Source organism: Echiichthys vipera (assembly GCF_963691815.1).
Source record: "Echiichthys vipera genome assembly, chromosome: 7".
Classification (NCBI taxonomy): Eukaryota; Metazoa; Chordata; class Actinopteri; order Perciformes; family Trachinidae; genus Echiichthys; species Echiichthys vipera.
In genome coordinates this window covers 14,449,286-14,465,816 of record NC_139832.1, presented here as the reverse complement: position 1 = coordinate 14,465,816, position 16,531 = coordinate 14,449,286, and the positions used below count along the sequence as shown (strand labels likewise).

General features: G+C 40.3%; 1 protein-coding gene across 2 annotated transcripts in view; it reads right to left on the bottom strand.

Moving 5' to 3' along the window:
• Positions 1-12,960: 12,960 nt before the first annotated feature.
• Positions 12,961-16,531, bottom strand: part of ano3 (anoctamin 3) — a gene marked incomplete at its 5' end in the record, with an annotated part of 29,413 nt that continues 25,842 nt past the window's right edge. For both annotated transcript variants that reach the window (XM_083916086.1, XM_083916085.1), the window contains 9 exons: positions 12,961-13,227; positions 13,713-13,896; positions 13,981-14,131; positions 14,743-14,895; positions 15,035-15,189; positions 15,511-15,608; positions 15,878-15,935; positions 16,245-16,356; positions 16,481-16,517. In XM_083916086.1, coding sequence (XP_083772212.1) covers positions 13,045-13,227; positions 13,713-13,896; positions 13,981-14,131; positions 14,743-14,895; positions 15,035-15,189; positions 15,511-15,608; positions 15,878-15,935; positions 16,245-16,356; positions 16,481-16,517 — 1,131 coding nt within the window. In that variant the 3' untranslated portion in view covers positions 12,961-13,044. The remainder of the gene's footprint in view (positions 13,228-13,712; positions 13,897-13,980; positions 14,132-14,742; positions 14,896-15,034; positions 15,190-15,510; positions 15,609-15,877; positions 15,936-16,244; positions 16,357-16,480; positions 16,518-16,531) is intronic.

Here is a 16,531-nt window from a genome sequence, read left to right as displayed (position 1 = left end):
CCTCCTTTCTCTCTGTGGAGAACAGCATCTGCACTTGGAGCTGAAACCAGCGCACAGTTTTCATCCCGACTCATGTTACACAGTCCCCCGTCCCCTAAAAGGCGCAGACCGCCTTAAAGGCAGGAGGGCCCCTGGTGGCCCCTGGTTACTCCAAACACACTGTACAACCAAAGTTGCGCGGAACAATGTAACTGAACGTATACTGTTACACCACTTCTCATTGCCAAATAAATCTATTTATGTTTGAGCAGGAATAGTTTGAAGTGTTTAATAGTTTTATGACCTGAAATTGACACATTTGGCAAAAAAGTGCAAAAAAAGTATTTTGACTTTTTCAAAACAGACAGATAATTTATTAGCATATCCTTTAAAGATTAATGGTAGTTAAGAACATGTGTCAATCCTTTTTGGAGTGATTTGTGAAGATTATCAGGAGCTCAATAGGTATAATATATTACCAGAGAGTCAGTTATAGCGACAAACAAGTTTGATTTATATCTTATAATCTCTTACTTAAGGCAGAGCTTGTCTTCATAAACAAATGGAAAGTCATGTTGAAAGGTTTCCGAGGTCACCAATTGCTGACATGGCATTTGAATACTTCCTTTAACTTCCTTCACACCACAGCCAAGTTCTTTCACCAATTAAATATTCAAGGCCTGCCTGAATGCAATCTATCCGCTGCACAAAGCACCAAGTCTAGTTTTTGTTACATCGTTGTTACTCACATAACTCACATGTATGGGTAGAATAGAATAAATAAATAATCCTTCATGTTTCATATTTCAAAAATGTTGATTCAATAATTAAAATAATTAATAATAATAATAATAATTATTATTATTAAGTAAACTACACAGCTCCAAACTGATATTTTGAAAAGGAAATCCGTTATTTTAGTTTCTAACAACTTGTAAGTCACACCTGCAACAAAAGAACAGATGTCCTGGGACAGTACACAGAGTTAGGAGGAACATGTTTTCAAATGTGTCACTTCTAACAATAACTGTATAGTGAGTGGAGCTCTTAGTTGAGGCATTTCTATTGGATTCGTCTGAGAGAGTGTAGTTAGAGCTCACTGTGATTGCTTCGCTCAGGTGATTACATTACTACACAGAGGGAGAGTCCCCTGGGCTATGATCCCCTCTACTGCACATCCTGTCTCGGGTAATTACATCACAGGGTGGTCTCCAATACGGCTCTCAGCATGTTAGCAAAACTCACACAAACTGGAAACATATGCAAGCTGTAAACACCGGGCTGGATATGGCTGGTTTGGTCCTCCTTGTTTGATCCATACATCCATGTCCCATACAGTGTTTGGAGCAGCACACACAACATGGTAGAGAAGTAGTCAGGATTAAATCACAAACTAAATGTCATGGAAAATCAAATGTGTTTGATCACATTTGTAGGTTTTAATATTCAGGTTGCTGTGTATTTATCTTCCCTGTCAGACTCCTCAGACAGCAGCAGAAGGTTTAAAGCAGGATTTACTTTGTCAATAGGCAGGACACAGGTCCGCAACAGGTAACTGTCAGCTGCAAACGAAACCGAGAGATTGTGCAGGCTGAAATCCAAAAACTTGCTGGGATCAAAGACTCAAAAAACAAACAAACATGTAGGCAGATACAAGACAAAGCTGCATCACTGTGGCTACGAGGCACAATCTGTCAGAAAACAGGTGGTAAAGGGCAGATAAAGATACATACTGGGAGCTGATGAGGGAACTGGTGCAGGTGCTCAGGTGGGTGTGGAGGTCAGATGATGGAGGAAACAGGCCTCTTTTCAGAGCAGACAGTTTGAATTGCTTCATTCCAAATCGTACAGGTTTTCTTGTGACTTTCTGTACTGCAGTTGCCTTTGCAACATATTATATTGTTGCATGTAGCAATTGTACACTTGGGACATATTACTTTATAACATTGTGCCTTGAACTTTGACCCTCTTGCTCATATATCCGTCATCTGCCTGTGCTCTCACGTTGCTGTGACGTATCATTTGATGCACAGAGGATTGTGGGTCAGAATAGCCAAGCATGCTGGCTTGCATACTGTGAAATGTGGTAGGACATCCTGGTATTTTTAATCTTTTTCTAGCATACGAAATAGTATGGTTGTGTGTGTATTGGAATGCACCCTCAACAGATGTAGCTAATTTAAACTGTTTGGGGGGCTCTGTTTCATTCAAGTGTATCAATGAGACAGCATAGACAGCGGCTGGGCCATGAGACTAGTAAAGCTAAATGGAACACAGCCCTTATTGTTATTATCAAAGTGCAACTCCGGCGAAAATGGACCAATGGTCTTTAAATCGAAATATACGTCAAATAAGTCAAGACAAGTTTTTGGGGTGATCACTTACTAACAGAGAAATCCCGGAGAGAAGCTAGCAGCCAGACATGAATAAGACTGAGTAGCTCAGGGCGGAGCACTAAACCATCCAAATCGTCTTTTTTGATCCACTTATATTGCTTTAAATAGCACCAAACCTCTGCAGTAGCATGATAACAGTCCCTACACATAAAATGAAGCACCAACAACGTAGTTAGCGAACCTGGAGTTTATTAAAATAGACAATATGTCAATATGGATGTAGCTGGCTGCTAAGGCTTGTAGCATTGTAAAACAGTCTTTTTTGTTTAGTGCAAACAGGATGATTAAAGGTGAAGGAGTTAACTTTCTGTTAAAAGGATAAAACTTTAAGGCTGTTAGCTAAACAGTACACAAAAATATGTTTTAAAAAAAACTTTATGTGAGAACTGGGCTATACAGTAACAGATCTTGTTACGTTTTTGATCAGTGCTGCCTAGTTTCACAGTTTGATCACGAACAGTCATCGGTTGTTTTAGGTCGGCTGTGGTGGACTAACAGATGCCATTAGGAGCATCAAGGAGCAGCAGCTGGAGGTAGAGGTACATGGCAAAGTGAAAATTTTCAGGAAATGTGACAATAAATCATAAGTCACCAAATTCAGCCTTAATGGGAGGCAGCTGCTAAATGCTCCACTGTGTTCACCAGCTGCAGTAACCTTGTATGTGTCTGTGGTTTGGTGTTGAGCGGGTAGTGAACAGTGGGTTAGTTTTCCACTGAGTACTGCTGCCTGCTGTGGCTGGATATGACACTAATTAAAGCAGCAAGTCTGAACCAAAACATCAAAGTTGTGGACAGACAACCCAAACAATGAGCTGGGAGATGTTGCAAAGCATTTTATCTATTGTAAATATAAAAATACTGATTATTTCAATTTAATTCAATTCAATTGTATTTTTTGGGGCAAATCATAACAAAGGTTATCTCAAGACACTTTACAGTAGGTAAAGACCACACTCGTGGTGAGTCACAGCCTGAGTCATGTCTTGAGGGATTTTAAATTGGTCACCAAGGGGTCAACTATTTAAAAGTTATTAATAGTGCAGTCCAAACGTTCAGTACAAAGTTGTGTAAAGATTTCACAGTTGTACTTCAGAACAAGTGTGTGAACTCCTTGTAAATGCACATGTTTTTAATTTAACACATTTAACTTTGGGTCACCAGAGTAGAGAGTTCTGTTTGTTTGAAAACCACTGTTGTACTGCTGAACACTGTTGAATGAAGGATACAGGCGAAGACAGCTCGAGGCTTCCCGGCATGCAGCCTTTCTCTGTTTCTTATTCACTATTACATCTGAATAAATAAAGCGTCCCTGAACATAAACACAGATAGAGTAAACTGACCGGCTCGCCAAAGCTGAGCGGCCGGGGCCACTGCAGGGCAAAGCTGCCTGAAAGCAGATGTAGCAGCAGATGTGACAACAAATATAATTTAGTGGAGTTGGGAGGGATGTTCTTGTTGATCCTCTACTGTATGTTGTGACTGTGTGTTTGTTTGTTTGTGTGTGTGTGTGTGTGTGTGTGTGTGTGTGTGGACAGATGCCTTTCAGATGGTGGTAATGTGTTTCCTCGCAGTGCTGATCTGAGGGAGCAGGAGGGTCGAGGGCCTGCAGGCTGTGTGGGAGGCTGCAAAGATGGGCAGCTGACTCACAGTCTCACAGTAAATCTTAATGACCCCACTTCAATTCAGACACGTTTTTATGACCTATAGCAAGGTTTATTTATGCAGCCCGTCATTAAAACAAGGTCCTAGAAGAATCTACATATTACTAAAATCAACAATCAATCAAAAAAACACACGCAGAGAGTGCAAACCTCGGCATAATGTTGTTTTGATAATTTACTACTTTTTGATTTTGTAATCAAATCTACAGTGACAGTCATGCTCGGCTGATGGTGGCCATAATACTCGGAGAATAATAAATAAATAAAATAAAATAAATAAATCCAGTCTGAACATATAAGGACTCAAGGATGCTTTTTTAAAGAATTTCGAGTAAAATCCCATTTAAATGTATCGTATTGCTGCCGTGCTACTTATCAGCAAAATGCAAATTTGGGAGGATTGGATGGCATGTCTGCGCGCCCTTAGGTTTTGCCGTAACTGAACGATTTATTCAAGAGCTCTTTGTCAAATGAGCAGTTTGGCTGCCAACATTTCTATGCAGGAAAACACAGAAAATACCATGGAATAATCCCCCCCCAAATTACTTTTTTGATGCTCTCTTTTGTGCCAAATTTGTTGAAGATGGAAAACATTTCTAGGAGCTGTGGTAGAGGGAAAAAGCAATTGAACAGAAGCAATAATATTAAGTAGGATGCAAAGAAAAATGGGATAAACATAAAGTTTGTTATAAATGGTCCAGCTTTGGGAATAATCTATATGTTTGTGGGCAATATAAGCAGAACTGTTTAATTCTTGCAGATAAAATGGTAGATCACTTCACATAAAGACATTTCCAGAGCAGTTGCAATTGGCATTGATTACCAAAATATACCTATCAAAAGCATCAACTGTAAGCATCAGATTTATTTTATTCATTCCAAAGAGAAAATGCATTTGTTACACTCACTATTCTGCAACATTCAGCAATCACACAGGAGAAAAACCACTGAAAAATAGAAAGCTAATATTCCACTGTCAGAAACCTCAGTAGACTGTAATGGAATACAGCCACAAGACGTATCATATTGTACTATTTTTCACTTATAATCAATGTCACAGTATTTTTTCTCTCTCTTTCTGCACGCACACATAAACCACCGCTGAATGATGACACTTTCAGAAGCCCGCACACACACGCACACACACACACACACACACACATACACACACACACACACACACACACACACCCTTGTTTAAAAGCAATAAGGTCACAAACCGTCTGGAAAGTGGGAGCATGACAAATGGATCCTGGAAATGAACCCACTGAAGGTTACAGATGTAAATTCAAAAGTGCACATGAGAGTGGATATTTTTCATCATGCTAGTGTTGTTTAACGGAACAATGTTTATGATAAATTACTCTCTCGGCTCTCAACTGTGACACCAACTCTGAGACACGACGAATGCTGGATGTTTTCGATCCAGAGATGCAGCTCCTGCCATGTTTAGGCACCAACTCCGTTCTTACACACTGGCTATAAACATGTAGAATTGTCTTCAAATAATTTGTTTAATACTTTACAAGGATAGTTTTCTATCTATTCTTTTGTCCTCGTTCTCACCCTCCTCACTCTGCTCATATTTCCTGTGCAAAATGTGTGCAATCTTTTCCACGCCTGTTGTTGTTTAACTAATGAGTTCAAGTTCCCTCGCCTACCAGCTCAAGCCTTATCCGATTTCTAGAGGGACGCTTCCAGGTTTTCAGGACTGTTTTTGGTTTTCAGTTCAATTTAGTATATACTATATAATAAACATTATTGTCTCCAAGGGAACATTCGTCTCGGCTGCAGCGCTACAGTCTGTTGCTTCACATAAAAAAACACATCACAGTAGTAACACACAAAAAAACACAGCTTAAAACATAAGAGACATTTTACATAGAAAACACGGCAAAGTAATTATCTATCTATTTATCTAGCTTAAAGATATAAACATATAATCCGTTTCTGCTAAGTTACTATCTATCAAAGAGTGAGTGAATACAATGGTGATTGATCACATGACCCACTAATGAAAGCACTTGTCGTCTTTTTGCAGAGGAGTCCAATATACGTGTGTTGGGTGACATTCCCTCCCTATAGAAATGCGACGCCATGTTAGTGATGCTGCTGACAGCGGTTGGAACTTGTCAATAACAGTTGTGCGAAAATCAGGAACTAACAACTTCTGAGTCAGGCTTGTAGTAAGGGCAGAAGTGAGATAGGAACATGTGTGTGAGTGGATATGGAGGGTAACATATAGGGGACGGACTGGAAGTAGAGAGGTGACTGTTTCAATAAAGTTTACAACCAAAGAGGCCGCTAGAAACAACGTATCTCAAATCTTACGGATTATGACTTTTAAAAAAAAGAACCTTTACGAATTAAAGTGAAAAAGTGTATTTATTGCACTTAGGTGTAGCATTAGAGTTCAGCAGCTTGATGGAAACTGGAACAAACAATAGCTTTAAGCAGTTGTATTTTTTCACTTTTAAAGTGCTGGACTAACTAACATTTATGTAAACACAAAAACCTGCTTAACGCTATGTACAGATCAATTAGCACTTCAGATCAAAACAAAGCAGGACACGTGTGTTCAGATGGCCAAGCAGATGTCACATTTTTATATGTGAGGACAAGATGGTGGATCGACTTGCAGGTGTTTAGTCTGGAGCAGCCTGTGCTTTATTACTACTAAAATGACAAAAAATCTTTATGGTTTACAAAGACAAAGATGTAAATATATTCCTATGATATCAACTCCAAGATACCGCGGCATAAATATACTACAACTAGCAATAGCACAATAATGGTTATAATAATTAGGCTGAAGTTTTCTTAAAATATCATGTCACTTTAGTGTAGAATACATTAAACTTGTTTTGCTAAGTTATTTCCTGGTTAGATTGCCGGTGTTCACCTTGACCCTCTGTACACGTGTCAGTTCTTTCATCCATCCAGCTCTGCAACAATAATTGGAGGCAGCTGCTTCTTAGAGCATTAGGCTTCACTCAGGTCAGCTCGTCAGTGACTGCTGTTGCTCATGCTTCATCACATCTGAATCTCAATGCCTGTTGTGCTGTTCTCCACCAACTGCTGAGCAAAATGCATTATATATATATATTTTTAAATTGAATACATTTTTATTCCTTGAAGTGGTAAGTTCTCAAAATTGTATTTATCTGTAATTGAATTATCTAAAAAATAACTTGATTACCTACATCAACAGTTTATGATTTAAGTAACGTGTCAGATTTTTTAAAAAGTGCATATTCTGGTGTATGATTTTTGTGTTTTCCTGCTCTGTACAGTTAAAACGAAGATTTCAAGTGTGCTGTCAGTTCAAATGCTTAAAACTCATCTTGGATGGACTTGAGCACAGTTAGAGGAGCCAGTAAAGAATCAGACACAATGAATTCATGAGAAATACGCTGACAGCCTGAGAACAGCGGTGCATTTTTGCAAAAACGTAACAAGACTTGACAAGAGTCAGACATGCAAGCGGCTTCCTGAGGCTTTACTTAGGCTAGTCAGCATGCTAACATGCTCACGATACCAATGCTAACATGCTGATGTAATGTTTACCATCTTAGTTTAGTATCTTGACAATATAACATATAAGTTTGCAGGTCATAAACCAAATTGTACAACTTAAAATAATGATGTGAAGGTGGTGCCACATGGAAAGTTAGGATGGTAAGTTAGATCACAAAAATTATTTTAATTAGTTCTGACGGTTATTTCATGACTGTGGTTGCACTGGGCAGCTTCCAGGTGTTAATTTCATCAGGGCGTTCCTAAAAAAGACAGCATTGCTCTCAGTTAAACTTCCTTGAATTACTAAAAGTCAGAAAAACATCACATGTGAGCCTCATGGTGGTGTAGAGAAAAGATATTTTGGTCTGAGCCAAGGAGGTGCTGGACCGACCAACAGACCACTAATGCAGCCGTGGAGTCACTTTGCCACTGTGGAAAATCAACTACTCAAATGAAATCAGTGGGACAGACTTTCATTAAACTTCTTTTGTCATGTAGAATTGTGGAAACAGATCTTTTGCATCCCTGTAAAAGAGCCAATACAGGTTGTGAAGCAGTGAACGCCTCTCTCTGTAATGTTGGAAACAGTTTCTTGCACTCAGCCAGCTGATGATTTGTGGACGTCTGTGTTGTGACTCCTTTGTCCTCTGCTGGTCATCCTTGGCTCCCTGTCCAGTTTACACATCAGTGGTTCGAAATTTATGGCAGGCCCACTGATTACCTTCCTAACCTGAACTGTAAATCTGTGTTGCAGTATATGAATAACATTAATCAGCTGGAGGTGCTCTCCTGTCTGCAGTCTGTACAAGAGGGAGAGTTTAACATACCTGATATATGAAGCTGTGGTTGGAATTATGTCTCTGGAAAACCGCTCTGCTCTTGCTTCTGTTTTATTGGCAGAGGTTTAACTTTGGTGCCCTGCAGAAAGCCCCCCGACTGCTGCTGCAGCTTTATGCAACTGAGCTGAACAATACATTTAATGTTGAACCAGAGTATCTTTCTTCTTGCCGGGAATAGAACAGCGCTTGGATAACATGATTCAACTATCTCTGCTATCCATTTGCAAGGGCACCGTTGCTGCATCCGGGGCTTATCTCAGAATGATAAGCCTGTCTGGCTTTGTCAGCGCTGGAGGTCTTGCTTTACGAGACTTGTAGGGGGCAAATACTGTCTCTGGCTGTTTTCTCCCTCTTTGCTAATATGAGCAGTTAAAAACAAGAGTTAAATAATGAAAAGGCTGTGGAACATTTGCAGCAATTTGGAGCAATATTTTTAGGTGTGGGTCCTCGTTTAGTTTGTTCCTGTTCGCATGTCACAAAAAGAGAAGTAGCACATAATAATACATCAGTGACAGTGGCCCGTTTACTGTTAATACCTTGAATATTTCTGCACATTAAGTTAAGAATGCAGAACTTCTACTGTACTTGTAATGAATACATTTTTTATTATAATATTGCTACTTTTAAGGAACAGGTTTGAGTGCTTTGTCCTGCTGCAGGCTTTAAGCTCCCCCCCCCCCCAATTTTAAGTTGCTTTTGTAATATTTATTATTGTTGTTCATAAATTACACATTGTTTGCACAGACTACACATATACTTCTTCAGCATCCTCTATGAAATTTTCAAGTACCACACAAAATCGACTTCCGTTTACATGGGGTGGCATTGCCAGACCATATACTCCAGTGATGGAGTATAATGAGGTGGCAGCCCTACAAGATTGAAATGCATTCAATCTATATCTGAATTTCTATTTTTGCTAAAGGACCCAACAGTGGTGAGAAAGTGAAACCACAGCTTTTCAGGGCAGGGAATTATGTAACGTCTGTTGGCCAAAGAGGTGAAAGGAAATATCTGGGTGTGGGCATCAGAACAGAACACAGGAAACAATTAAAGTATTATTAGTACTTGTCATCAGAGGTCAAATGAAACCATTTAGTGTTTAAATTTCACATCATGAATGGAAAAGCAGTTAGAGATGAAAGCTGAGCAGCAGTGGCAGTGAACAGTCACGGCGTAGTGGGAAAACCCTACATTACTCCAAATAGTGGGTTTCAAATTGAAACACAATCATTTTAACAATATGTTATATGAACGCTCTTTGGCAAAAAAAAATTGTGGTTTGTGATAATAGTGTGGTGGGGTGCGGGCGCTCAATCTCTGCCCTCTGCTGTGCTCTGGTTTGCTCCGTCAGCATATTTAGTGAAACTCGATGATGAAGATGATATCAGTCAGGCCCAGAGGCTGTTTGTCTGTATCATAACAGTAACACAAATGAAGAGAGGAGAGCTGATTAAAAGATACAATCCATGATTTATTACAGAAAAGAGTGATATCCAAATTATTTTTATGTTACATTATTTTTTATACATTTCAATATGTTTTTACATGTAAACAGGAACGAAGTAAACAATGTTATTGATACACTTCATGTCACAACTGATACCACCCTATTGTACAGTTTAATCTACGGTCTAACGTCACTGTGCTTCCACGTCAAGTACATAATTTGCTCAAGCACAATTCTATTAGGAGGCATAGCGTAGAACAGAAAGCTTAACCCCCCCCCCCCCCCCCCCCAGACTGCTATATTTTCAGAGATGTGCAAGGTCATGCCATTATTACTTATTATGCAATACCCATATTGTGCTATCCTCAACAGAAGAAGGCAGCCTTTCTACCGCTGTGCAGCATTTGCTCTCAGAGAGGAGAAGATGACAGGAAAAAGATTAGTAGCTGGGTAAGTCAATCATTAAAGGCCATATTCGTTCAGAAATGTGCCCCTATCCCATTAGGATAAACACTTCAGCTGTTAGAGGGTAAACACAATTCTGATTCCCATTTAGTGTTCAAATCTGACTCTCCTTGAAATTCAGTCCAGGCCAGTTTATATAAATAAGTCTGGAGTCCAAGCTTTTATATTTAGAAAATATTCTTACAGTTTAAAATTCTGCCACATCAAGAAACATAATGTTCGGTCTGGACCTCCAAAAAAGCATCAACACTGAAAAAAGGGAGGTGATATGTTTAAGACGCTGTTAACAACTTGACAGACATTAGCTCTGCACAAAGCAGGTGTTAGGTCATGCATACTCTACAGTACATTTACATCTGCCTCTGTTCAAACTCAAGGATAACAACATGCATAGATTTTCAATGTTCACATAGCAGGGAAGATATTCTGAAAACCTGGACTAGTTATCTAATGAAATATCTCTCTCTTGTGAGTGAAATGATTATGATCAATGCTTTGAACGCTTGAAAGCATCATTACTTCTTTACCAACGACCCGCATCATATGTGCCCATAATGAACTGTGTGATCTGCTCTTATATAGATACCGATTTTTGCAAACGAAAAATCAATCATGCTTTTTACTGTTAGTGTGTATTACAGTCATGCGAATGCACTGCAGTGCAAAAATATATATTTTAAAAAGCAGGACACCTTTGATTGCATCTTAGAAAATATAAAACATTCAGAGGACACCTGAGAAATGTGGACGTTACTTTTTTTCTATCTGAAGGTGAAAACAGGACGCAAACTGATAACAGAAAATGAAAAGTATAAAAACATTACATACATTATTAAATGTATATACATAGAACAGCAAAATAAATAAATCTATTTAAATAATGTACAATTCTAGTAAAATGATAAATAGGTTCTTCAGTGTTGTGCAATGCGTTCAGTGTAGTGATATTCTTCATGTCTACTAAATCTTATTTTACCACCATGTAATCAACATGACCTGTACTGAAGCTCTCGGGCCAATGTTTAACGTCTCACCACCTACGAATACAGCCTCATTAATACTCACTCCACAAATCGCCATCTCAACATGAATGAAACAGGAAATAATTATGATCATAATTCTGACTCACAGCCTCACAGATGCATGCGTCACTCATGCTGCCTGTTTTCCTGAGTTCCCAGACACATGCTGCTCCATGACAGCGCAACTGACCACAATAAAAGGTCACGGCTCTGCATTTAACAACAATAATTGCTCAGTTTCACATCACCAAAGGTCAGGAAGCAGCTGAAACCGCATCTGACCATGTGCTTAACAAATGACCAGAACTGAAGATTGTTGGTGTGAGCGAGGATCAGTGGATGGATGCTCTTGCAAGCTGAACATCCAAGCCACAGGTATGCCTAAGTAATCCAAGTTTCAACCACGCTTCAGGGCTTCCAACAACAAATGAAAAACAGGCTGCGAGCGCAGAACGGAAGAGCAGATTTGTGGCTCCTGAATGTGAGTGTATACATTGTTCACGATGGGAGTCACATTTCAACGTATGCCGTGTTTCAGAGCCATTAGCTGAGACCCGAGTAGGTACCGTGGTGTGACTTACATCCAAAACTAATCCTTACAGTTAGAGTTCAGAGAGTTTGCAGAAGATCACACAACAGAGAACCGAGAGAGAATATTTCTTGCACTTGAAAAAGCACGTGCAGCACAAACAGGCACACGTGATGTTGGTGACACAATTGTGGTGTGCACAACTTTAGGCACAATCAAATCGCACTAAGTTCACATTTCCTCAACTCAAGACAGTCATTATCAGCAGTAGCACAAACAGAGATAAACACACAGCTCACACCGAGTACAGACACACGTGGACCAGGCATCAAGACGGGGACTTTGTCTATCAAAAGGTACAAAACAATATTACCATGCGCTTTATATAATGTCATAGAGAATCATTTGTCAAATGTTCTGAATGAGATGTTCACATCCTCCACAATGAATGCTTTTGTTTTTATTTTTGTTCCTTTTTCTTGCCACAAATATTGATCAGCATGCTTTGAGGGCAATATACAGTCGCTTTCCAAGGACATGGTCCATTGTATTTGGTAGCCACATCACCAGAATCTCTTTTGCAACAAGAAACGCTAAGTGCCAATGGTAGCTCTGCCACATATAACTGGCAAAACTGGTGGCTCTGCTGATGCTCACGGGAGAAAAAAAACAGGGCCATGCTGCAAGATGCACCAAACGGGGTGAAAGCGGAGTGCTAGCTGCCACACAGAGAGTGCAGGGTGGGTGCTAAAAATGAACAGTGGTGATCTGCAGCCCTTGATCTGCATAGTAAACATTACAATTGCACAGGTTTTCCCAGTGAATCCATGACACAGCACAGACCCAAGTGCAACCGGCTGCATGAAGCCAGGTGAGGGATCAGAGCGGGGCGGGTGGGAGAGGTTCAGAGCCAGAAACCAAGAGCAGTGCCAACACTGGACATGGAACAGATGGCGAGGGAGTGGTCAAGTTCAGAGCCTGAGGCCAGGCAGGTTTGGGGGAGGATCATTTTACTAAAGAGGGTGTCTTTGGTGTACAGAATCAGCCGAGTGAAGCTGGACTCTCAAAGCTAAAATACAGAAATAAGCAGGCAGGGGGAAGGTTATGCCTGTGATTTGAGGGTTGTGCGGCATGTTGTGGAGAAGTTGGGGGGGGGGGGGGGGGGGGGGGGGGGGGGCTAAAAGCTAAGGCCACTCATGGTGATAACGCCGTCCGTTCTTCTTCCTCTCTTTCTGCAGGTGCTCCAGTTCGGCTTCGTACATCATCTCCTGCATCAGGTACTTTTCCCTTCTCATACGATCGCAGAGATCCTTCGGCATATCCGGAATGAGGTACGCTATGAAGGACTTGATCCCGTACACCAGGTGCTGAGGGAGGCATCAATCATTTATGAGTTACCTTCATCAGAACTGACACGCTTTAGTCGCAAGTATTAGTTATAAGGTGAACACCGTGTACTCAACAGTAAAGCACTTTATGTGCCCTGTAATGTTTTATTGGTGTATGTAATGCCAGTTTTTCTTACTGTGGAAATTTATGGCACAAAGCAGCGTTGTCAGGGGTAAATCTTGTTAAATTTTAAAGGAAAGATGAAAAAATATGGTGCTTTTTTTAAGCTGGACCACCATGACTGATGTATGATTTATTTTGTGGGTTTTTAGAGAAATTCTTCAACCTACTGTGGCAACATAAATTTGACTTATGAGGTTTTCATTTCACAAGGACAGCTAATGAATTAATGAAAGTAGAAAACAAGTGATTGTAAGTGATTCTGTAGTTAGAAGACATGAGGGATTTTCATGCCAGCTGCTTGTCTTGCTGGTAAACAAACAAAAAAGAAATGCTGACTGACCTCAAAGACGATGATGAAGGCCAGTCTGGCAGCCAAGACGTGCCAGAACTGCAGGGTGAATTCGTAGGGCACTGGGCTCCAGGGCGGTGCCCTGTAGTCTCTGTACCTGCAGTATCTATACTGGCTGCTGTTCTTGGTAATCTCGAACACAGACAGGCTGCTGTTCATGTAGCCTCGCAAACACCTGAGGGAGGAAAAAGAGAAGCTATCAGACCACAACACCAGCAACTCCGCGGGTTGTATCTAAAGCTTACGCATTTATGCTTACTCATCTTCGTGGTGACGTCCCTTGTCAACACAAGGGCCATATTTGAAGGCGTAAACAAAGCGGGGGATGTAGTCTGAGGTGATCGCGATGACAAAGGCATTGGTGATGACTGCCAGCACGCCAATACCTTCGAGAATCCCATGCCAGATACCTTACAGCCGACCCAGAAAAGAATAAACACTTTTTTTTTTACTTTATAAAGCACAAGCAAGTAGAGAAATTTTTATAAGCCTGCATAGTCTTATCTATAACTCACTGTAACTTAAGCATTTGCGCATTTAGCAGTAGATACTCAGTAATAACATAAAAGGAAAATTGTACCCTTCATTCACTTCTCTTCAGTTAATAATTAACCAGATTGAGTTTCAGGACACATTGTTTATATACACACATATACAGGTATATGACCAAATAGTCTGTAAACAGTGTTACTTATAAACACCATGTTTTTGGATACAATAAAGTCTATTTAGTCTAATGTACTGTCGGTAGAGAAACATCATTCGTTGTTTTCTGCATTAGATTGTCTCTCTATAATCTGTAAATGCCAGTTTAAACCTTTCAAAGAGCCTTTCTGTGATTCTGTGTGACTGAAACATAATGTGTTAATTACAGCTGAAGAATTCTAAGTGTTTCAGGGTGGGTTGTCCTTTAATTACAGGGTGACATGCCAGAAAACAAAGTGTCTGTGATCTAAAAATACAACAGGCAGTGTGTGAGAGTCACAGAGGAGGTGTGGGGACAGTCAGAGATCACACTGACCTATGTCAGTGGCTCTGGCAGGCATGGGTCTCCTCCACTGAGTGACAAACTTATAGGCGTCAAGACGAATCTCAATGATGTTGTTGAGCAGAGCCAAGAGAGGAGCCAGCGGGAATGCTGCTACAAAGATGGTGGTGAAGCCAAACTGGAGAACTACAGAGCAAAATACAAAATTTTTTGGATGAACTTCAGAGGATGTCCGTCTCAACTCTGGCATAAACAACCTACATACTTTGAATTTTTCCCCTCCCTCGTCAGACAAATATAACTCAAAAGGGGTGTCATGATTTACCCATTTCAAGATATTCATCCACCAGTCCATGGGCGTTCATCGGCTGCAGATTCCAGTCTTTGTCCCACTGTGGAAGCTGGGCTTTGTTCTCTACATTCTGCCCTCCACCACCTCCTTTCTTCATCTTCCTACGAGACCACCAGTTCTGCAGCAAACTGTATAATGTAACAAGTGGCTCACTGTCAAACTCAAAGTAATTATCTCTCACAATTCACTGAGTACTGCAGGAAGCCTTTTACTAAGCTCCACACAAGAGGATTTGATGTGTTTCTGCAGGAGAATAGCCTCTTCATATGCTAATTAGCTAAAAGGACAAAACAAAACTACACAGAAATGACATAAGGCTTGTCAAACTGGCAATCATTTGAATTGACAGCATTAAGGATTAAACGTGGCATTTCTAATGAACCGTATGATTACAATAAAATATTTCTCACAGATACAGAACCGCATGAATACAATAAAATATTACTTACGGATAACCAAGCTCCATGAAGTTGTTCCAGATTTGTTTGAAGAACATGATGACTCCCATTTGCAGGCACAGATCAATCAAACAGCCGCTCGGGTGACACTGAGAAAAATAAAATGAACTAAACTGTAACATCCATATTTCATGCCCGATAATTCAAAGCCATGAGCGAATCCTGGGACACACTTCATCCCATTCTGTTGTTTGATCATTAAAATTCAAAATCCCAGTAATTATGGGGGAGATTAATGGTGCACATAGTTAAAACACAGAGGGATCATTAGAAAAACGAATTATGTGAAAATTCTAAATATATCCTAAAACAGAAGGCAATGATCAGCCCACTTATGCTAACGCATAATTGCACTCACCTCCTCCAGTCTCCATCGATTAAAGAGTTTATTGTATTTTCCAGGCCTGCCAGCAAACCTGAACAGATTGAGATTGGCAACATTAGCTGCGAAATTCAATCAGAGGAAAACTAATAAAGTCTAAGCAGGAAAAAAAGACATTTAAGGTGCTAATTATGTCCAATAAACCACAGCTTGATTATGTTTCTAGTCAATGTAGTTTTTTGTAAATGCTGAAACGTGAAAAAAAAGCTCTGCAGTGAGGAGGGAAAGGAAAGGAGTCTTTGCAGATGACATGACACGGGAGTTTGAAACAAAACATCTTTGCACAATCGCTCATTAAATTCACTGTAAACAGGAACTGAAGAGTTCATGGCAGCCAGCCTACCTTCCGAGAAAGAAAGCGATGTAAAATGTGGAGCTGTTCAAATTTACAAACTGGAACAGGAACATTTTCAGAGAGAAGCTGTTTTCCCACTCAGACTCTGTCCGTGGGTGCTCTGGGGGGGGGGGGGGGGGGGGGTTGTTTGGGGAGGAAGAGGGAGAGAATAAGTGCTTGTCAACCATCAGGGAAGCAAGAAATAATGAAGTTATAAATGTACGCAGCATGTGGACAACGCTCACCTAAATTGGTCAGCAGATAGGCCACCTTTTCATACACCTGACAAGATGATA